Genomic DNA, 22929 nt, shown 5'->3' with positions numbered 1-22929 from the left:
TAAAATTCCGTACAAATCCGTACTATGCGAAAAATTCCGTACATAAAATCCGGCCTGTTCAAAATCCGCGGAGAGGGTCGAAAATCCGTACGGTAAGGAGAAAATCCGTACAGTTGGTAGCCTTAGTCATAGAAAAGGTGCACACTACAATTCGTCCAAATAAAAAATAATCCAAAAATAATCATTATCCGAAGTGTCCGAAACATTGCACAGTGGTCCAGATCGCGAAATTAAGTGGAAAACGGATTTTCCGAAAAATGATGAAGTTGATAACGATAATGATAATTTTACATGGAAACCCAAAATATGACCAAAAATCGATTTTTCGACACTTTGGCTCAATTCTGAGGGCAGATTCAGACTCAGCGGGCAAAATTACATGGAAAAACATATATTTGGAAATTTTCGAATTTCGTTAGGGTGGTCCCATATGGTTTTCCCTTGAAAATTAGACTTTTTCAAATGAAGATATCTCGAGTTTAAAGAAAAACACCCCTGAGATTTTTTCAGCGTTTGTAGTGCTAGATCTCCTTTTTTAAATGCAATCTGGTGCTTAAAATTTACCTTTTAAAGATATTTAAGTTTTAAATTTGCATATTTTTTTACCTTAAAATGGCTGTAACTTTTGACCCTTAAGTCCGAATTGACCTGTCAAAAAATAAAATTGTTTGTTTTCTAGAGCTCTAAAAGTGCTCCGAATACCACTTTTCTCTAAAACTTAACCCTGAATTGCCACGTTAAAAAAACTGATTTTTGAAGGTTTGCTCAGATGCTTTCTATATATTTTGTCGTAGAAGGCGTAGATTACGAGATAAAATTTTGGTGTCTTCGACAAAGTCGAACTTTCTAGAAGACGAAAAAATTCCCAAAAATATTCCTGTAAAGTTAGATTTCCAAAATCACCCTAATCGTGAACCACCCTAATTTTCAACCAAACCAAAAGTTGCCCCTTTCCATATGCAACAACTCTTCTGAAGACACCAAAGCTCCAAAACTTAACCATTTTTCGGAAAATCCATTTTCCACTTAATTTTGCGATCTGGACCACCGTGCATTGCTCAGAGGGTGATATCATTGAAAAAAAAAACTCAGTTAGTCGTCGCATGCAACCGGATTAAAAGTTCACCCCCGGCCAGCGAAACCATCAGTGTGCAACGCTGCAACCGGCGAAGAGACCGAAAAGATGAAAAATGGAGGGTGGGAAAAATGTTGTAACGAACAAATTGGCCAAAAAGCAGCCTCGGCGGAGTTTCCTTTTTCTCTTCTGATGTTTTTCTTGCTGCCGTTTGTTTTATCAGTGAAACCTTACAGCTGATCGGGGGCTGACCCAGTTTTTACTTTTAATTTTTGACGAGTTTGTAACGTTTTTTTTTTTGTTTGTTCAATGATTTCGCCTTCTTCCTTAAAAATTAGTCTAAGGTTCAATTAACTTTTAACTAAAATTTAATTCATGCAAACTTAACTTGCAAATTAAATTCATATTTTATAAATGCAGCAAAAAAAATCGGCGACTGCCCCGCTTGAGTGCCTTTGCCTGAGCAAACTTCATTAGGGGGGTTCGACCCAGCAGCAGTGTAAATCAACCCGGCTGGAACATGTGCTCGGACAAGGGCGCACAACTTCATTATTAACTATAGTGTGTATGTTTTTTTATGTTCAGTTTTGTTTCCACTGGAAAGAACACCGCCACCAGCAGAAAACGGCGTGTGTGAGAGACTCAATTTTGGTCAGTAGCTTTGAGTAGTAGTTTGGAAACCATATAAGCGTTTTGGTATCGAATTTTAATGATTTTCGGGCGATTAAATATCGATCAGCTCAATGGTTTCCACAGCCTGGGAAGAAGTGTTTCCTGTTAATGACTTATTTATTGAAGTGAAATCAGTAGAATGAATTTGTCAATTTTGTCGATATCTTGCTGCAACCAGCGAAAGCGTATCAATCGATACGAAATTTTCAACAGATTTAATTTAAAAAAAAAAATAGAGTTTTAAACAAGACAAGCCAAGCCCAAACTGTGCGATAGCATAACCCGGGCAGAAGGTAATAACAAAATTCATGCCATTTCAATAACAAATACTGTTAAAATAACAGAAAGTGTTTTGGAATCTTCTTGAGGAAACCATTTTTGCATAAGAGTTTAATAACAGCTTGTGTTATCATAACAAAATTTGTTATTGGTCTGATATTGGTTGAAAGCCAACACAAATTGGAAATAACATTTTTTGATATGGAAGAATATCACAAACTGTTATTGGGATGATCGGATTAGTTGTTAAAATAACAAAAAATAATTACAAAGATTTGTTCGAAGAATAACTAAAAATGTTATTAGTCTGTTATTGCAATAACAATCCAATAACAAAAAAATCATAAAGACGAATAACAAATCTTGCTATAAATAACATATAATGTTATTGGCCTAGTATTTTCAGATATCAAAAAATGTTATTCCCAAGTCTTTTCCGTCTGTTCTGTTAATTATATTTTTGCTCATTATTTTTATTTATTTTGGAGGAGGAGGAGGGGGACAACAACAATAAAGTTTGCAATGGTCTAATTGTAATTAAATGAAAATATAATCAAAATTTAACGTTTGTTTGATATCCTATTGCATGTTATGAAAATGTTAGTATTATTCTTCAAATTTAAATATGATGAGTCTTTTGTAACGTTTTTTTTCACAACTTTTTCACAACTTACATTTTTGGTAAAAATCAACGTTGCACGAAAAAAAATCAATTCTCAAAATCGTGAATTAAATTCACGAATGCGAGAACCACGAAGGAATATATTCACGTTCATAGTGCAAATGCACCATACTCATGCATAAATTCCTTCGTGGTTCTCATATTCGTGAACTTAATTCACGATTACGAGAATTGATTTTTTTCTGTGTGGTAAACGATAAAAGTTTGTTGGACAAAATAATGAAACAATTCCATAAAACTACAAAGATTTTTTGGTAAAAAAGTCAGTTTTAGTTTGTTTAAACAAAAATATCTAGCAAAGTTTGAACAAATTCGTACGATATGAAAGATAAATCCTAATGAAATTGGTTACCATGTTTTTACAAAAAAAAACTAACTTCATTCACCTATGTGGTTGGTGCCTTCCTCACTCCTAACCTAAATCTGGATCAAACAAAAAATCCGTAAATAATTTGCATCTGGATTATACATTTATTGGAAACAAAGTACGCTGAAAACATTGTTTTAGGTATGAATTCCCCTAAGTTCAATTCAAATTTCGCATTAAAATGTATTGGGGTGATTCTCCGCCAATTCCTTAGGGATAACTTTTGTCCCTGATCAAGATTCCGAGGTCCGTCTTTTGATATCTCGTGACGGAGGGGCGGTACGACCCCTTCCATTTTTGAACATGCGAAAAAAGAGGTGTTTTTCAATAATTTGCAGCCTGAAACGGTGATGAGATAAAAATTTGGTATCGAAGGGATTTCTATGTAAAATTAGACGCCCGATTTGATGGCTTACTTAGAATTCCAAAAAAAATGTATTTTTATCGAAAAAAACACTACAAAAGTTTTTAAACTGTGTCATTTTCCGTTACTCGACTGTAAATGTTTTGGAACACGTCATTTTAAGGGAAATTTAATGTACTTTTCGAATCTACATTGACCCAGAAGGGTCATTTTTTCATTTAGAACAACATTTTTCATTTTCAAATTTCGTGTTGTTTCTAACTTTGCAGGGTTATTTTTTAGAGTGTAAAAATGGAGTTTGCTTATAAACATCACGAGTTATCGCGATTTTACAAAAAAAAATAAAAAATTTCGTTCGAAAAACTGTTTCAAAAAATTTTACAGTCGAGTAACGGAAAATTGCCGAGTTTATAAAAAATTTTGAAGTGTTTTTTTTTAAGTCCCTTGGACACCAAATTTCTATTTTATCACCTTATCAGGCTGCAAATTATAGAAAAATACCTCTTTTTTCGCATGCTCAAAAATGAAAGGGGTCGTACCATCCCTCAGTCACAAGATACCAAAAAACGGACTTCGGATTCGTGATCAGGGACAAAAGTTACCCCTTAGGACAAAATTTCACGCAAATTCAAGAGGGGTCGGGGCAATTTTTCCCGATTTCGTGTGAGCTGGCGGAGAATTACCCCTATATTAATATTTTTTTAGATTCTTATGTTCTTAAATACTTAAATTTTGGACGTTTAAAAAAAGAACTGCTGGATTATTAATTGCTGTACCTTTTACAAAATAAAAAGCCTTAGAATTCTAAAATTTGCAAATGCCACAATTATTATCACCATCTTAGATTACAGAAAATCCAACTTTGGAGCATTTTTGGAGTCACATTTTAGGTTTGCGAAATTTTGAGAAGAAAATAATTCAAATTTCGTACTTCGATTTTTCTGAGGGATGCTCTGGCTAACTGACTAACTAACTCTAGATTTATGATTTTTTTTTAAATTTAATGATTTTATTTTATTTATTTCAGGTTTTCAATTTAAATATCATTAAGTTTTTAAGTAAAATGTTTAAATTTCTATTTTTGGTTCCTTTTTTTGCCAACATTATTTTATAGTTTTTCTCTTTGGTTTATTTCATCCTAGCAAAAATAAATTTATCCATATAGGGGAAATATACCCATTTTAGGCACCTTAAACTTTTCGACCTTTTCTAATCACTTTTTCCGTTTCCGCTATTTTAACAACATTTTCAGATCCTTAGAGAGTTGCTTGCTTACATTCATCTAAAATATTTATAATTTTAAAATATTCAAATGAAAGCTGTAATTCACGATCAATGTTCCGATAAGCCGATATTATAAAAATGCTGAAAATGAGTTTATTTGAGCATTTAAAATAAAAAAGTTTCTAATAAATAAATAAATTATAAATAAAATATTTAGATATTTTTGAAAATTCCTGAAAAAAAATTATGCAGACGGAAATTACCTTCATTCTATGTTAAATTATATAAGTTGGTATTTTTCGTAAAAAAATTTGAATTTCCTTACCCAAAATATGTATATATTTTTCAATTTCCGGGAAAAACGGAACAAAAAACAAAAAAACACGGTTTTGGAAAAATCCCGGGAATTCTGTTCCGGGAAGTTTCGGAAGGAGGACGCACTAATTCAAACGTTTTTCGTGTTGAATTGGAATAAATAAAAACTTTTTTCCGTTTTGAAAATATGAAAAAAAAACTATGAAAAATTTGGCCCTTCAAAAATTTTGCCAGACTTGCCAAAAGAAAATTGAATAAAAAAATGTTTACTAAAATTCGTAGGTATTTTGATTTTTGGGAGAATTAAAATCATGTTATCATATGTAATCATTCAGTGATATAAAATTTAAAATCGAGAATAAGATTTTACATCAAGTTATTTTTAACTAGCAATAAAAACCTTAATTTTGCCTTAAAGTTTTTAAATTTGCTTTTATGTTTTTTTTTATAACTAAAGATCTATTGTCTGATTCTTTTTTAATTAAGAAATTTTGTTCGATGATTTTTTTTGTACTTTCTATCGTTTTTTATTCTTTCATCGACGTGCCTTCCAAGCTGGGATAATAAGGATGGTGCAACTTTTCGCTTATTTTTAATACTTTTTCTAGAATCGAAGCTCAAGAATAAAACTATATCGCACGAGTTTTATAGTTCAACAGAATGAGACTATACAGTTCGATACCGAGTACGACACAATAATGGGACACGAGTAGCTCACTACTACGTTTAGGAAGCCCCTGGTATAATCCAGTCTATACGTTTCTAATCCACTGGAAGGTAGTAGTATCAGGCAAGTTGCAGCCAAACGTGTACACGTGGCCACGTTCCAGTAACACCTGTTTAATGTTGCCAAAATTTAGGATAAAACTTTTAAAATTTTGAAGCACATAAATTCACTGAATTACATAAATCATTGCTGTGCCAACAAGGCTAGTTCCTGTGCCAATTACATCACCAAACAGGATTATTGGCACCGGTTCTTCCGTTCGTCGTGATTTCTGCTGCGACAAAGTAAGAACTGGTCACACTGACCAACTTCCCAGAAACTTTCCCGAATCGCCCATTAGCGGTCATTATACTTTGCCAAAGAGGCCGACGACGGTGGAGCCACCTCCAGCTCACTCCGAGGTAAGCTCCTTAACTAATCCTCATGACCGATCGATCGAGGGAGGGGACCGTATGTAGACTGGTCAGTCTGTTGGTGGCCACCGACCGGCCAAGAGAGTTGTATTATGCTGTTGCGTCGCAAAATCCACGAACTTCGACTGGTGGACCTGGCGATTAATCGAAATCTTTCCGTTCTGAAGGCCGCCCTCTGGGACAATGTCGAGCTGCTGGAGGACCTGCTGCAGGAGGAAACGCACCTGATCGACTGTCTGGACTCGTGGGGCCGGGCGCCGATCCACGCGGCGGCCATCACAGCGGACTCGCGCTGCCTGCCCATGCTGATCAACGCCGGGGCGAACGTGGACGCGACCTGTGGACCGCGCGGGGACAGCAAGGTAGGTGCATGGCCTGCTGCCTTTGTCGGGGTGTTTCACGTGCTGCGTTTTGACAGTTGCGTTACCTGTTGGTTGCTTGGCCTTGATCACTGTCTGTCAAAATCGGATCATCATCTGTCAAAACGAAGCACGTGAAACACGCCGACGAAAATAGGCAAACTTGTCAAAAAAAAAAAAAAAAATTATACAAATTTTGTTTCATTCTTTTCGGTTAGACGGCGCTGCACCTGAGTGCCGAGCACGGACACGTGAGCAACGTGCGGGTGCTGCTCGATGCCGGCGCGTCCTTTGTGGCCAAGGACAAGAACGGACTGACGGCGCTGGATTTGGCGGAGCGCAGCGGGCACGACACGTGCGTCGGACTGCTGAAGGAGGCGGCAGGTGAGTGTGGAGCGGAAATTGTTATTTTGGTTAAGGGATTTAACGAACAAGAAAATGATTCTTTTACGAAAATAATTTAGTTCTGAGCAGTTCTCTACGAAATCGGTCTTTTGACGTAGACTTAAGTCTTTGTCGAAGGTACTGGGGTGTCATTCCAAAAAACCCGGGCCGAAGGCCCTGAATTACTGCGTCATCCGTCAAACGCTTATATCTTCCTTCCCTCTAATCGAATCGACACGATTTATGTTCCATTCGATTCGAAAATTATTCAGCAATTTGCTATAAAACTTTCATTGTTGGCAAAATAGTTTAACTATTGAAACAATTGAATATTTTAAAATGTTTTCAAAATGCAGAGATTTTGCAAGCAAAATGAGCGCTTCCCACTCACGGACGGGAATGTCAAGTACCTATTTTGAGGGGAAAATTATCCGAGCAACGCGACCGAGTGTCGGTCGCGAAAAAGGAGGGGAAGTAGCGCGCCGAAAGGCTATATAAGAACGCGCGCCAGAGCCCATTCTATCATTCATTCTATCACCCGGGACGAGGCATCAACGAGATGAGGCGCGCGCCTGCTGCCTACCGCTGAAGAGCCTCTCGTGGGTCAAGCCGTGGTTGTGGAACAACAACTAGCTCGTCGCATTCGCGGCGAGCGCTTCTGAAAGAATTGCGTCGTGTCCAATTCCAACCTGTTGAAAGTGTTGCCCTCATCCCTCGTTCCACCCGGGACGAGGCAGCGAGCTAATTACAATTTAAATTTCAGGAACAAATTTTGGTCTTCGGGGGCGACCAGGGCCTCGCCCCGAAACGTCATATAGGAACAAAAGCTGCGAACCGAAGATTCGCGTGACGTTTTGGAATTTTGACAGTCTGGAACGCATGAATTACCCCATTATCGGTTTCCCGAACGGGTGAAATGGAAATTGTAAGACATGACTGAAGTTGGAAATTTTGCAACTTTTCTTAACTTATGCTAAATTTCAAAATTTGAACTAAAATCTAAAGCAAACCGGTTTAAAAGTTAAAGATAAACTAAAGGCACGATGATTTGTGGCGTAATCTTGCTTAGAATCGCGATGAAAGCGGTTTAAACTGAAAAAAATAATATATATTTTTTTGTGTTCTAGAATTTAACGAAATTTGGTTTATTATGTATAATTTAACACAACGGTTATAGAAAATTTTACAAAAAATTATATTTTTGGTTCATCCACAAACAATCTCATGTTGGTAAACAAACGACGCCATATTGCCAATGTTGTTCGGTAGCTTCTGTCAGGCCATCGCCGTGGCCCTGGGGGCGACGGAATGCACAGCTTTCTGAGGCTGCTCTCGCCCTCAACCCCTCCCCCCATTCGGCTCTTTCGTCTCTTTCTTTCCTCTCTTTTTCGTTCGAATGGGTGTTCCGTCCAAATAAGAAACTGCGCCAGATTTCAGACCATCATTCTCGTCTCAGACGTCGGACCGGCAGCAGCAGCAGGAAAGTTCAGCCCAGAACAGCAGCTGCAGGAGAGAGACCAGAGCAGAAGCAGCAGGAGAGAGAGGGACCAGAACTGCAAAAGAAGCGCGCATCGTGCAAACTTTCATTCGGTTCGCGAAAAACTCGTTTTTCGTTTTTCTCTCCGCCATTCGATGTTTCCATTGTTTAAATAAGGCTTTCTAGTCAAAGATTTACCAACACATTCAAAGTATGGTTACATGGCAGTTGAGTTGACTCGAGTGTTTAAGTTCTGTTTTGTCGGGGGGTCCATCTCCCATTTACGATCTTATTCCGTTAATGTATTTCAAGTATCTAGCTAATTCTTCAAAATTAAGATATGGACTACTCAATGTCCACATCTCAAAACTTTACGTAGTCTACGCCATTCCGATTATGTCTGTGACATAACTACTTTGACTTTTTTTTCTTAAATTTTAATTTTTGTATTTTTTAATCCGACTGAAACTTTTTTGGCGCCTTCGGTATGCCCAAAGAAGCCATTTTGCATCATTAGTTTGTCCATATAATTTTCCATACAAATTTGGCAGCTGTCCATACAAAAATGATGTATGAAAATTCAAAAATCTGTATCTTTTGAAGAATTTTTTTGATCGATTTGGTGTCTTCGGCAAAGTTGTAGGTATGGATAAGGACTACACTGGAAAAAAATGATACACGGTAAAAAAAATTGGTGATTTTTTATTTAACTTTTTGTCACGAAAAGTTGATTTGCAAAAATACACTATTTTAATTTTTTTATTTTTTGATATGCTTCAGAGGACATCAAATGCCAACTTTTCAGAAATTTCCAGGTTGTTCAAAAACTCTTTGGCCGAGTTATAATTTTTTGAATCAATACAGATTTTTTTCAAAAAATCGAATATTGGTCGCAAAAACAATTCATTTTCATTTTTCGATGTAAAATCGAATTTGCAATCAAAAAGTACTTCAGTGAATTTTTGATAAAGTGCACCGTTTTCAGGTAATTTTTTTGAAAATAGTCGCAGTTTTTATTTTTTTTAAATAGTGCCCATGTTTGCCACCTTTGAAAAAACATTTTTTTGAAAAGCTGAGAAAATTCTCTATATTTAGCATTTTTGAACTTTGTTGATACGACCCTTAGTTGCTGAGATATTGCCATGCAAAGGTTTAAAAACAGGAAACCAAGAATAACATTTCAAGAGGGCCAAACATTCAATATTACGCCCTTTTAAAATGTTAGTCTTGGTTTAAAAAATTTAAAAATATTTTTTTCGAAATGATCGGAAAATTTCACGAATGTTTCATGTTGCAACATTGAAAATCGGACCATTAGTTGCTGAGATATCGATATTAGAAAATGGTGTGTTGTTTGGGTGGGACTTTTAAACCTTTGCATGGCAATATCTCAGCAACTAAGGGTTGTATCAACAAAGTTCAAAAAAGCAAAATATAGAGAATTTTCTCAGCTTTTCAAAAATATTTATTTCAAGGGTGGTCAAACATGTGCACTAATTTAAAAAAAATAAAAACTTCGACTATTTTCAAAAAAAAGTCACCTAAAAATGGATTTAACTTGAAAACGGTGCACTTAATCAAAATTTTACTTAAGTACTTTTTGATGGAAAATTTGATTTTACATCGAAAAATAAAGTTGAAGAATTTTTGCGACGAATTTTTAGATTTTTTGAAAAAATCTGTATTGATTCAAAAATTCATAACTCGGTCAAAGATTTTTTGCACAACCTGGAAATTTCTAAAAGTTGGCATTTGATGTCCTCTAAAACATATCAAAAAATAAAAAAAATTAAAAATTGAGTTTTTTGCAAATCAAGTTTTGTGATAAAAAGTTAAATAAAAAATCGCCAAATTTTTTTTTTACCGTGTATCATTTTTTTCGGTGTAGTCCATATCCATACCTACAACTTTGCCGAAGACACCAAATCGATCAAAAAATTCCTTCAAAAGATACAGATTTTTGAATTTTCATACATCATTTTTGTATGGCCAGCTGCCAAATTTGTATGGAAAATTATATGGACAAACTAATGATGCAAAATGGCTTCTTTGGGCATACCGAAGGCACCAAAAAAGTTTCAGTCGGATCAAATTTAAGTAAAAAGACCGATTTCGTAGAGAATTGCTCAACTGCCTCAAAACTGACGAAATTACATATGGGACGGACTAGTTTCGAGCGGCAGTGGATGTTTAACACAAAATTCCATTCAAAACACGTTTTTCGGAATTATTAATCTTCTCATTGAAAAGTGCCGGCGACAAAATTGGGCGAAAAGTTCACCGCCCGGAGATCGCGAGTTGGCGCGAGCGAATGAACACCGCGAAAAAAGATTCGGGGGTGCATTGGGGTTAAATGATCATTTCGTCATTCGGTTTAGTTAAAAAATAATTATTTTTTCGTAAATATCGCTACTTTGATGCGATGTAATTCATTTTTACAGTAAATTAGGCATTGTTACATCAAATTTGACCTTTCAAACGCACTAGAATGGCCAAATTTTAAAACATCAATGTTTGCCAATTTGACCGTTTTACCCCCAATTCCCCTTGTAGAACAAAAGAAAAGTTCATCCGCGGTCTGTCAGCAGCGCGCTGTTTTGTTTGCTGGATCAACATTTGGAAATGTCGAACGTTGAAGGAAATCGCTCAAAAAATGGAAATTAACCGATTTCAAATGTTATGGCCGCAAATGAAAGGTAAGGGTGGCTAATTTTTGATTCCGATCTGTAAAACTAGTTCTGGCGAGGGTTTTGGGTACTGCGGCAATCGATTTTACCGGCGGGTTGCTTCAGGTTGCATTTGATTTGAGGGAGAAGGCTTATTCGGGGGCAACAGTTTCGGTAATCCGGAACTTCCGGTAAGTTTCATATTTGCAGTGTTTAGCATGAAAAACATATCTAGGCCTAGATATATCTAGGCCATGACATCCGGGAGTTCTTGGATACGCAGATATGAGGATGGCCCATTATTAGTGTTTTGTGGATGACCCCTTATATAAATGATTCGTTTAATTGTAAATAAAATTAAAAAAGAAAATCCCATTTTATGCCGAAACCCTGCAATAACGCTCCTTCGATTTGCGCTCAAACCCCGAAATAACGCTCCCCCGAGTTGCGCTCTTCTTCGGTTTGCGCCCCCTCCTCAAAAAGAGCGCACACTTGAAAGATTGGTCTAAGTTTGTTTTTCATGCTAAACACTGCAAATATGAAACTTACCGGAAGTTCCGGATTACCGAAACTGTTGCCCCCGAATAAGCCCCTGGTGGATTGAAAAACCTTCTCCTCAAATCAAATGCAACCTGAAGCAACCCGCCGGTAAAATCGATTGCCGCAGTACCCAGAACCCTCGCCAGAACTAGTTTTACAGATCGGAATCAAAAATTAGCCACCCTTACCTTTCATTTGCGGCCATAACATTTGAAATCGGTTAATTTCCATTTTTTGAGCGATTTCCTTCAACGTTCGACATTTCCAAATGTTGATCCAGCAAACAAAACAGCGCGCTGCTGACAGACCGCGGATGAACTTTTCTTTTGTTCTACAAGGGGAATTGGAGGTAAAACGGTCAAATTGGCAAACATTGATGTTTTAAAATTTGGCCATTCTAGTGCGTTTGAAAGGTCAAATTTGATGTAACAATGCCTAATTTACTGTAAAAATGAATTACATCGCATCAAAGTAGCGATATTTACGAAAAAAATATTATTTTTTAATTAAACCGAATGACGAAATGATCATTTGACCCCAATGCACCCCCGAATCTTTTTTGGCGGTGTTCATTTGCTCGCGCCAACTCGCGATTTCCGGGCGGTGAACTTTTCGCCCAATTTTGTCGCCGGCACTCTTCAATGAGAAGATTAATACAAAAAATGTTGCAGGCAACTCGCAACAAAACTTGATTTTTCAGCACTTGTCGAATTTACTCAACTCGGTAATCCTCGTTGGATAACTATTATTGTTGCATAATAGCAAAAAGATTTTTTCAGCACGAGTCATACATTTCTCCGAAAATCATCCTTTGATTGTAATTATAAATTAAATGTTCATGTATTTAGTAAATAAACCGTTTCAATCAAAACAAGGTTGATAAATATTACTTTTAGATACAAGTTCCACTTTCAGCATCCATTTCAGTGCTGAAAAGTAGAATTTGAAGCATCTCGCCAAAATATGATTTCCAATAAACGTGAATCGATTGGCAAAAAAATAAAAAAATAAAAATATTGAAAAAGTTTTAAAATGCATTTTACACTAGTTCAGTTGTTTTGCAATCATTATTTTCAAAAATTTAAAGCTTTGACGAAAACATAAATTTTAGCGAAAAAAAAACATCGAAAATTTTCCAAAATTCAAGATTTTTAAAACAAATCAAACATGCTAAAAGTGATTCTAAACGCAGGGAAACGCGTTTTAAATTAATTTCAACTGATTTTATTAAAATTTCCATTGAAATTTTGAAGTTTTTTGGAAACATATTTTTGTTTGCCCCTTGATTTTTCGGGTCTACTTTGAAGGGGGGAGACAAAAACTTTAAATAAAATTTGTACCAGACTCATGTATTGAAGTAGCAATTTTTTTATTTTGTTCTGTTATCCATTCGTTCATTTAATGTCTAGTCCTTTGATTCAAACCGCACTTCAAAGCCCACTTTTCCCTGTTCCGATCGTCCCAGTAACACAATGCTCCAGTCTCGCTCAACCACGCGCTGGGATTATTGTTCTTCGTGCCTTGAATCCCTTGGGCATCCCACGTGGAAAGACTTGTAACAAAACCCACCCCCTCACCATAGCAACCCCACCGTCGTTCCTCGGTGGCCTACTCTACTGCGACTGCTCACTTCTTCACACACCAAACTGACAGTAGTATGCCTGCAACTGCGCATTCAACCACCCTGCCAGAGCCTGCTTCGACCTTCCTGACCTCCTCCTTCCTCCACACGACGTTCGCAGGAAACCCCCCAAGTGGCGTCGTCGGTTTGTTTTCATCGCCGGTTCTGTTTTGCTCGCCGGCATCGCCGTTGCACGTGCTCCCGGCCCATGTGGTCGAACCTCCCCCACCCCCACCCCTCCTCAAATCCACCGCGTCTGCTCAATGACGGTTTCGTCATCGTCTTGGGGGTTTTGCTGGTGGTGGTTGTGGTTGTGGAAGTCTCGATGATGATTATCGATTTTTCGCTGTTCGGGGCCAGACACGCAGCCAAGAGTTTTGCCAGTCTTGGTCCGGAATCGGTCGGATCCGGTGTGCAGTGGCAGTGGCAGCAATCAACCGGAACGTGGTTAACGGGAGAAAACAGACCGCGCGTGACGTGACGTGGTCAAAGTAGGCTTCCCTCTGATGACCTGAACTGTGGAGTCTTGTAACGGCAAGATGTCCTGGAAGTTTCGTGAAGTGCCCAAATCCGGGGCCGAGCGGGCGCTCGATGCGTGCGATTACTTCGTCGATGAGGTCATTGAACCGTGGAAGATACCAGGTTGGTGTTTCGGAACGCAACTATTGATCAAACCCCCGGAAAAGTGTGACCAAAAGCTGCAAGATAAGCAGAGGAAGAAACTTTACTTGTCACACATTTTCCAACAAGTGTGACAGCGCCAGCAGGTCATGAGAAAAATGTGTGTGGTTCGAGTATCGATTTTTCCCCGCGACGAAGTCGACTCCTTGGCATGGCCTGCTTGGGTCACACCTTAGGAGCGGGCCAACAAACAACAATGCATGAAAAATTAGCAACCATCAAACTCGCAAAGGCCCACACAGACAAAGGCATGAATAGTGGATGTGGATGCTGGCTTCGCGAGAGTTGCCAGCAAGAAAAGATGAAGAGACTGTTGCCAAAATGGTTCAATTATGCTGCAGCAAAGTGCATTTTAATGGGACGAGTTTCTGAAAATATATGTTTCAATGGGATGGGAACATTACAAACATCGGTTTAATTTTTTTAACATTGAAAATTGGATCATTTTTTTTTTTTTTCAAGATATTGTCGTTCTAAAAATGACTTTTATGCCCTTAACTAATTTTGAATTATAGGGACAACAGATCAGAAAATGACGCAAAAATTCTTTTCAGCTTGCAAAATTTTTTCACCCGCGAAAGAGAGAGGAGGCGAAATACGCAAAAGAAAATCACTCCAGAACTTTTCGAAGAAAATCAATCATTAGAAGATTTTTTGTGCATCTCATTGTTTTTATTCATTGTTAATCTACGAATTCAAGTCATTTTTCTACGTGTAACGTAACACCTAAAAGTCTAGTAATGAAATTGATTTCCGTCGAATAATCCAGATGATGATTTTTCTCCGTTTTATTTTACCGATTTTTCTTGCGCGAGAGAGGAGAGCCATGTTTCCTTTTTCTCTCTTGATGAGCGTCAAACGATTTCCTTTTGAATAAGATTTTTCCATCGCTGCGTATGACTGATCGAAAAAAAAATCTGTTTATTATTTGAAATGGTGTTATAAACATAGAGAATCCCATGGATTATAGGAAATTTCGAATAGAGTTTTATGTGGAGGAAAAAAAATCATTTTTGGAAATTTATTTTGATTGTATTGTGGTTAAGATCAAAAATTGCATTGCATCGAGGTAGGTAACGATAAAATCAAAGACAAACAGACGTAAATCATTGAACATTTTTCTAAAAATCCATCGATCGCAAAAAGTATTAGTTACTAGCTCTATCTGGTGACCAAAACTAAAAATAATATCATCGATATATAAAAGTTTCCTATGTGTGAGTACATACGCCATTCTTGTAGTAGTGAGAGCAAGAAGACCTGACCATCAAAATTTCAGATCTGTCATTCATTCAAGACGTTGATGATAAATCGCTTTTTAGTGAGATAAGATGCGCGGTCTCTTTGCCGAACAAAAAGATGACCGTCACAACGAAAGCCGATGCCGCACTGGCAAAATATAAACAAGATAATTTTGGCGCGCTTCCTGAAACGTCAGCGTTGCTGTGCCCTGATTGTAGCGCCACCTGGTGGTTGATCCGAGAACTACATTTAAAATTTAAATCAGCCGTTATATTACTGATTGATGGGAATTAAAACGAGATTTACGTCTGTTTGTCTGTGATAAAATTATCGAGGGTCGATAATTAGTGGACTTAATTCAACCATATCGTGTTAAATGCTTACAATGCTCAAATACTCAATGCTTACAAAAAAAATATATATATTTTTTTTCAAAATCTTGTAAGTTACAATGTACTCAAAATTGTTCACAAAAATGAAAAAAACTTATTTTTTTGAAAGTACTATTTTTTTTAAATTTGCAATATGGGTATCAAATACAGGGTTGTTACGGACGGCGCGGATCTGGCGCGGATTTGCTGGCTAATTTTGCTCAGGCGCGGATTTCGCGCGGATAGCAAATTTTGAAAATGTTTGTTTGTATTTTCTTAGTACGAAACGTCTAAAATAGTAGTTTATGCAACAAGTTGCATAAAGAGATTTTTTTCAGCACGAATCGTACATTTATCCAACGAGGTTCACCGAGTTGGATAAATACGAAGAGTGCTGAAAAAATTAAGTTTTGCAACGAGTTCCATACAACATTTTTTGCAAATCCGAAAAACACCCATTGAGTGAAATTTTAAGTCAAATTTTCATGTATTTTGTCAATAAATCGTTTAAATCAAAAAAATGTTGAAAAGTGTTACTTTTCGAAACAAGTGCTGAAAAGTTCAACTTTTCAGCACCCATTTCAGTGCTGAAAAGTAGAACTTTTCAGCATTTATTTTGAAAAGTGTTGCTATTCGATTCTGTTATTTTTGGTACAGAAAAGTAGGCTATTTCGTCGTTCAAGAATGACAGGAAAAGTAAGATGTTTCACGGCGGAATTGCAAAAATGAAGATAAAGATAATGTAGAAATTATTTTTTATGTGTTTCTTGTCATTTCTTAACATCTCCGGCTCTGAATATTTAATTTCTTTTGAGTTTTGAGTAATGATTTTTAACCTTATTTATTTTTAATTTTATGCTGGATTTATTCAATTTTTAATTTTGTAAATCAAATATTACAAACTTTTCCCTAAGATATAGACATAAGAATGTGTAACAAAAACTATTATTGGCGCCAAATATGAGCTTGATTGGACGTAACAGAAGCTGGCCTCCACTTTAGAATTTTGGAATGGAATTTAATCGGTAGAATTATATTTTTTTCTAAATTTAAACATTCTTGGCGAAAATAAAAAGATCAGAACATTTCAAATTCAAAGCTTCAGAAATTCAAAAATTCGAAAAAAAATGTTTTAATAGTTTTTATAATAACAAAAAAAAATCAAAATACATATTAATTTTTTTTCGAAATTTCTAAAATCGTAATTTAAAAAATCTGAAATTTCGAAATTCAAAATTTTAGCAATCTGAAATTCAAAATACCAAAAATTTGGGTAATCGAAAATTTGAAGATTTAAAAACAATCAAAATTTAAAAATCAAATTAAATTCTTAAATTCTTAAATTCTTAAATTCTTAAATTCTTAAATTCTTAAATTCTTAAATTCTTAAATTCTTAAATTCTTAAATTCTTAAATTCTTAAATTCTTAAATTCTTAAATTCTTAAATTCTTAAATTCTTAAATTCTTAAATTCTTAAATTCTTAAATTCTTAAATTCTTAAATTCTTAAATTCTTAAATTCTTAAATTCTTAAATTCTTAAATTCTCAAATTCTTAAATTCTTAAATTCCTCAATTCTTAAATTCTTAAATTCTTAAATTCTTAAATTCTTAAATTCTTAAATTCTTAAATTTTTAAATTCTTAAATTCTTAAATTCTTAAATTCTTAAATTCTTAAATTTTTAAATTTTTAAATTCTTAAATTCTTAAATTCTTAAATTCTTAAATTCTTAAATTCTTAAATTCTTAAATTCTTAAATTCTTAAATTCTTAAATTCTTAAATTCTTAAATTCTTAAATTCTTAAATTCTTAAATTCTTAAATTCTTAAATTCTTAAATTCTTAAATTCTTAAATTCTTAAATTCTTAAATTCTTAAATTCTTAAATTCTTAAATTCTTAAATTCTTAAATTCTTAAATTCTTAAATTCTTAAATTCTTAAATTCTTAAATTCTTAAATTCTTAAATTCTTAAATTCTTAAATTCTTAAATTCTTAAATTCTTAAATTCTTAAATTCTTAAATTCTTAAATTCTTAAATTCTTAAATTCTTAAATTCTTAAATTCTTAAATTCTTAAATTCTTAAATTCTTAAGTTCTTAAATTCTTAAATTCTTAAATTCTTAAATTCTTAAATTCTTAAATTCTTAAATTCTTAAATTCTTAAATTCTTAAATTCTTAAATTCTTAAATTCTTAAATTATTAAATTCTTAAATTCTTAAATTCTTAAATTCTTAAATTCTTAAATTCTTAAATTCTTAAATTCTTAAATTCTTAAATTCTTAAATTCTTAAATTCTTAAATTCTTAAATTCTTAAATTCTTAAATTCTTAAATTATTAAATTCTTAAATTCTTAAATTCTTAAATTCTTAAATTCTTAAATTCTTAAATTCTTAAATTCTTAAATTCTTATGTAAGTCCCTTACATAAAGATTTTGAAATTATGAGAAGACATTATTTTAAATATCAGAAATTAAATTTCTTTCGGAGTGAAATTTTAGCGAGGATTTTGGATTACAAACTGTATAAAAAATCTTAGATTTTGAATATTTAGACTTCCAAAATTTAAAATTTTATCATATTATAATTTTAGATTTTGATTTAATTTTGAGGTTATGTTTTTGAAGTTAAATTTTTAGGTTTTTAAATATTGTATTTTCTATTTTGAAGATTTTTTTTCATGACCCTTGCCTTGACCGTCTCTTGAGTATTTTTTTTTTAAATGGATTTTTTGCTTTCTTTCTTTTGGTGCCTTTAACCATAAAACGAGTTTTTTAATCAAATACTTTCTGAATTAGTTTTTCTTCACTAAAAAATAAAATTTCTTAAAGAGTGCATAATTGACAAAGGGAGCGCGTGGTCGTAAAAAATATTCGGAGTGAAAAGTGATTGTGGTCATCAGGGTCATCATTTTTTTTTCTGTGCAGATGGGCGTAAAACTCCTCCACGTTGACGATGGTCGCCGGATTCATGTGCACCTCGAAACCAACCTTGGACTCGTGCCTTGTGAAGCGTCTGGGGGAGCGTTCTTTTATTACGTAACGCGAAAAATCGGACTTTTAGACCCCCTCCCCCCCCCCATCGTAACAAAATTTCCATACAAATTTTAAAAATTTTGTATGGAGTGTAACACGGCCTCCGACCACCCCCTCCCCCCCCCCCCCCTACTGCGTTACGTAATAAAAGAACGCTCCCTGATCGCTTGTTCACCCGTCCGGATCTTTGGCTACGAGCAGGAGCTTGCAGCGCGAAACCTTTTGCGATATGGGCATCAAACGACACAAAATTGTACGAAGCTCGTTTGATACCCATATTGCATGCACCCCGTTGATTAAAGTATTTAAATTTGCTCAATAATTAAATTTGTCAGCTGTAATTAGAGCACCTCCACCGCAGCTTCCAAAAACAGGTCCAATCTGTTTATAGCAACCTTTATCAAAACTAGAATTGCCAGTCTATCAAGTTCTTCACCTGCTGGTTGCTGGTTACCAACAGCAGGTTCCTGCCCTGTCCCAATCGGAACTGCGCAAGCTGGCGAACCTTGATTTCCAGTCGGCAGTCGACCGCAACAACCGCACATCACTCATTGCGTTGAGTTCATTAGAAATCGCACAGTTGAAGATATATAGGTATACGATGATCAAGTCCCAAAAGGAAGCCCACCACAAAACAGGTGTTGAGTTGCACTCTTTAAATACAGCTCTCCAATGTCAACCGACTCACAGAAGTTGTGTTTTCTGTCGCGAAATTTGAGGTTTTATGGCGCACGCGATTTGACATTTCACCATAATGGCCTCCTCTCTGTTTTTGTTTTGTTTACTTTCAGACACCCGCGAGCAGATACGATCCCAGAAGCACAAAAATCTGCGCGAAGCGGTCTCCTCCTCGGATGACACGCTGGTCCAGCTCCTGCTGGACAGCATCGGTCCGGAGCGGGAGATTATCGTAAACATGGCCCCGGGCGGGGCGAACACGCTTTTGTTTATGTAGGTCTTTTGGTGACAGCTGATTGACGTTTGACGGGAATTTCAACTTTTGTTTTATTTTTGTAGTGCCTCCCAAAACGGGTCGGAGCGGATCGTGCAGCAGTTGCTGGAAGCCGGTGCCGACGGGAGGGCACATGCCGTGACCAAGTACTCTCCGCTGTACACGGCCGTTCACAACGGGCACTCAAAGGTTGCCGCCACGCTGCTGCAGCGCTTTCCGGAGCTGGTCCAGCAGCTTACCGTGGAACGATGGCTTCCGTTTCATGCAGCTTGCATCAACGGACACTGTCCGGTGGTGGAACTGCTCATCAAGCACGTCTATCCGGAAGAGCTGATGAGCTCGTTTAGGTAAGGAACTTATTTTTAGGTTATGTTTTGATTTTGTAAATAAACCTTAAGTTCGTTAAACATCTTCATTTACCATCAAATTTTGTTTTTACCCTTCACCGGCTTTGGTTCCTTTCATCCCATCCTCATAACCTCACTTCAACACATAACCTCGAAACCCAACCCCTAACCCTTAGCCCAACTAAATCGCCTACTTCCAGAGACCCATCCGGAGAGCTCGAGTGGCGCCTGGCCTTCGACCCAAACACCCAAGACGTCACCGGCCAAACCGCTCTCTACGTCAGCTGCCTGCTCGGGAACCGTCAACTGGTGGAGATGCTCCTGAACTGGAAGGTCAAATGTGTCCGCCACTCGCTAGACATCGATGACAATCGAGAACCACCAGCACTCTCCTCCAACCCGCTCAGCCCCACCAACCGAAGGATCTCGTTCGGAATCCAGTCGATCATGTCGCGGCTAAGTTTGGGCCGGGATCCTGGCGAAGGACGGGATGAAAACACCGAGATGCGATGTCCGCTGGATTTGAACGTGCTGTGCGGGGCGGCACGGGAAACGGCCCTGCTGGCGGCCGTTCGGGGAGGGTTTCTGGACGTGGTGACGCTGCTGCTGCAGAACGGAGCCGATCCGAACGTGGTGGCGCGAGCGGTGGAGGATCAGAATGATCCGAAGTGAGTATGGGGCAATAACGGCGCTGGCCAGGTTAGAATGTAGAACTCGGCGCGAATTGAAAGGGATAGGTCAAATTTGATTGGATTCAAATGCAAAACTACATTATTATGATGCCAAACTGATATTGTTTATAACCTCAGCGTCCGTGGATTCGGACGTCGACGGCTATCACTTCTTGAATAACATTTGAAATGGGCGGATGAGCATTTTGACAGTTGGAACTATTATGCAGATTCCGAGTTAACCGGTAACTTTTTCACAAAACTCAAAGTGTAAAACAACAGCTGGCCTCCCCAGTTACCTTTCAACACTGTTGAATAATTGCCTTTTGTCTCGGAATTTGCAAAATAGTTGCAGCCGTCAAAATGCTTATGCGTCCAAATGTTGTTCCAGAATTCGTTTTGTAATCCAATCATAATATAGGGGGAGAGGGGTCAATATGCACCCCCGGGGCAAAATGCACCCTCTGCTTTTCTCGACATTGGGAAGAATTTTCCGGGAAAAAATCATAGAAATTGGAAGCTTAACATTGCTAAACCATGCTGGAAAAATTTGAGCATCGTAGTATAAAAAAGCTTATGATATTTGCAAAACTTTAAAATGAGGTGTTTTGATCTAATTTTTATTGAACTTCCAATATGATTTTTGGACAATATAAAAAGCATTTATTGATATTGTAAGTGTTGATTTATATAGTTTTTACCATAATCTTCATTATTCATTAGATAGATGAGTCCAAAAACATTAAAAAATGTATTTTTAATTAAATTTTCTGCAAAAAGCGTGATCGGGGCAAAATGCACCGCTGTGATGCTCCTTTGTAAAAACAGCGGTGTCATCTAGTGGTGACTAGTGAAAACTGCTTTTACCCGGTGCATTTTGCCCCGTTGTTGTGGTGCATTTTGCCCCGTTGTTGTTGTGCAAAATTCTTCCATAGAAATGCTGTTTTAGTTGAGCAATCACAGTTTTCCCTTAGGGGGTGCATATTACCCCCTCTCCCCCTAATAAGATGATTTAGCTGACCAAAAGTGCCAACTTTTGAGCTATAGTGCATAGGGAATATCCATAAACTACGTAGACCATCGTCATAAAGACAAAAAAAAACTAAATTAAAAAGACAAAATACAAAAAGACCAAAAAAAAGAGAGGCAAAACAAATAAGATAAAAGTAAAACTAAAAGATAGGCATAAAAACATTAAAGATATAAAATACATTCAAAACTTAATGACATTAAAGACATTGATGTTCTTTATTGTCTTTTAAGTCTTTAATGCTTTAATGTCTTTTATGTCTTTAATGTCTTTAATGTATTTGGAGACATTAAAGACATTGAAGGCATTAAAGACAATAAAGACAATAAAGACAATAAAGCCAATAAAGATAATAAAGACAATAAAGACATCGCAGAAAATAAATACATCGAAGAAAATAAAGACATCGAAGAAAATAAAGACATACAATAAACAATAAACACATTAAAGACATAAAAGACATTTTAGAGATTAAATATTTTAAAGATATAGACAAAAGAAAAAGACAAAAAAACAAAATAGATGTAACACCTAAACTCACAAGCTTGAGAAAAAAGGGGGAATTTGTATGGAAATTCCCCCCTTTTCTTGAGCTTGGGAGTTAAGGTGATAAAAGACAAAAATTACAAAAATAAACCTCCAAGACAAATAAAAACAAAAGGATAAAAAGACAAAAAATTAACGAAAAATGCGAAAAAACAGAAAATATACAATAGACAAAAATTACTAAATTACAAAAATGACAAAATCACTAAAGTTTTTATTATCATAAAATTACAAATATTACAAAAAAAAACTAAAAAAAAGAGAAATGTACATAACCTACAATCATAACATAAATTACTAAAATAACTAAAATTACTAAAATGAGTAAAATTATTAAAATTAAAACTACTAATATTATAAAATTTTAAATAACAAAATTTACTAAATTAACCAAATTTACAAAAATTATAAATAATTATAAAATTTAGCAAATTTACTAAAATTACAAAAAATTATCCAAATTACTAAAATTACTAGAATTACTAAAATTACTAGAATTACTTAAATTACTAAAATTACTACAATTACAAGAATTACTAAAATTACTTAAATTACTAACATTACTAAAATTACTAAAATTACTAAAATTACTAAAATTACTAAAATTACTAAAATAACTTAAATTACTAAAATTACTAAAATTACTAAAATTACTAAACTTACTAAAATTACAATCATAACATAAATTACTAAAATAACTAAAATTACTAAAATGAGTAAAATTATTAAAATTAAAACTACTAATATTATAAAATTTTAAATAACAAAATTTACTAAATTAACCAAATTTACAAAAATTATAAATAATTATAAAATTTAGCAAATTTACTAAAATTACAAAAAATTATCCAAATTACTAAAATTACTAGAATTACTAAAATTACTAGA

General features: G+C 35.5%; 1 protein-coding gene across 5 annotated transcripts in view; it reads left to right on the top strand.

Moving 5' to 3' along the window:
• Nucleotides 1-22929, top strand: part of LOC120426024 (leucine-rich repeat serine/threonine-protein kinase 1) — a 46653-nt gene that overhangs the window by 3986 nt on the left and 19738 nt on the right. The window contains exons 2-6 of one of the 5 annotated variants that reach the window (XM_039590701.2): nucleotides 6286-6480; nucleotides 6696-6861; nucleotides 19287-19446; nucleotides 19513-19794; nucleotides 19995-20462. In XM_039590701.2, coding sequence (XP_039446635.1) covers nucleotides 6286-6480; nucleotides 6696-6861; nucleotides 19287-19446; nucleotides 19513-19794; nucleotides 19995-20462 — 1271 coding nt within the window. Of the gene's footprint in view, nucleotides 1-6195; nucleotides 6481-6695; nucleotides 6862-13573; nucleotides 13808-19286; nucleotides 19447-19512; nucleotides 19795-19970; nucleotides 20463-22929 lie in introns of those variants that run through there. The other 4 variants (XM_039590699.2, XM_039590698.2, XM_039590702.2 and 1 more) reach the window with 4 other exon arrangements.

Source organism: Culex pipiens, chromosome 1 (genome assembly GCF_016801865.2).
Source record: "Culex pipiens pallens isolate TS chromosome 1, TS_CPP_V2, whole genome shotgun sequence".
NCBI classification, from domain to species: Eukaryota; Metazoa; Arthropoda; class Insecta; order Diptera; family Culicidae; genus Culex; species Culex pipiens.
This window is presented reverse-complemented; position numbering and strand designations above follow the sequence as displayed.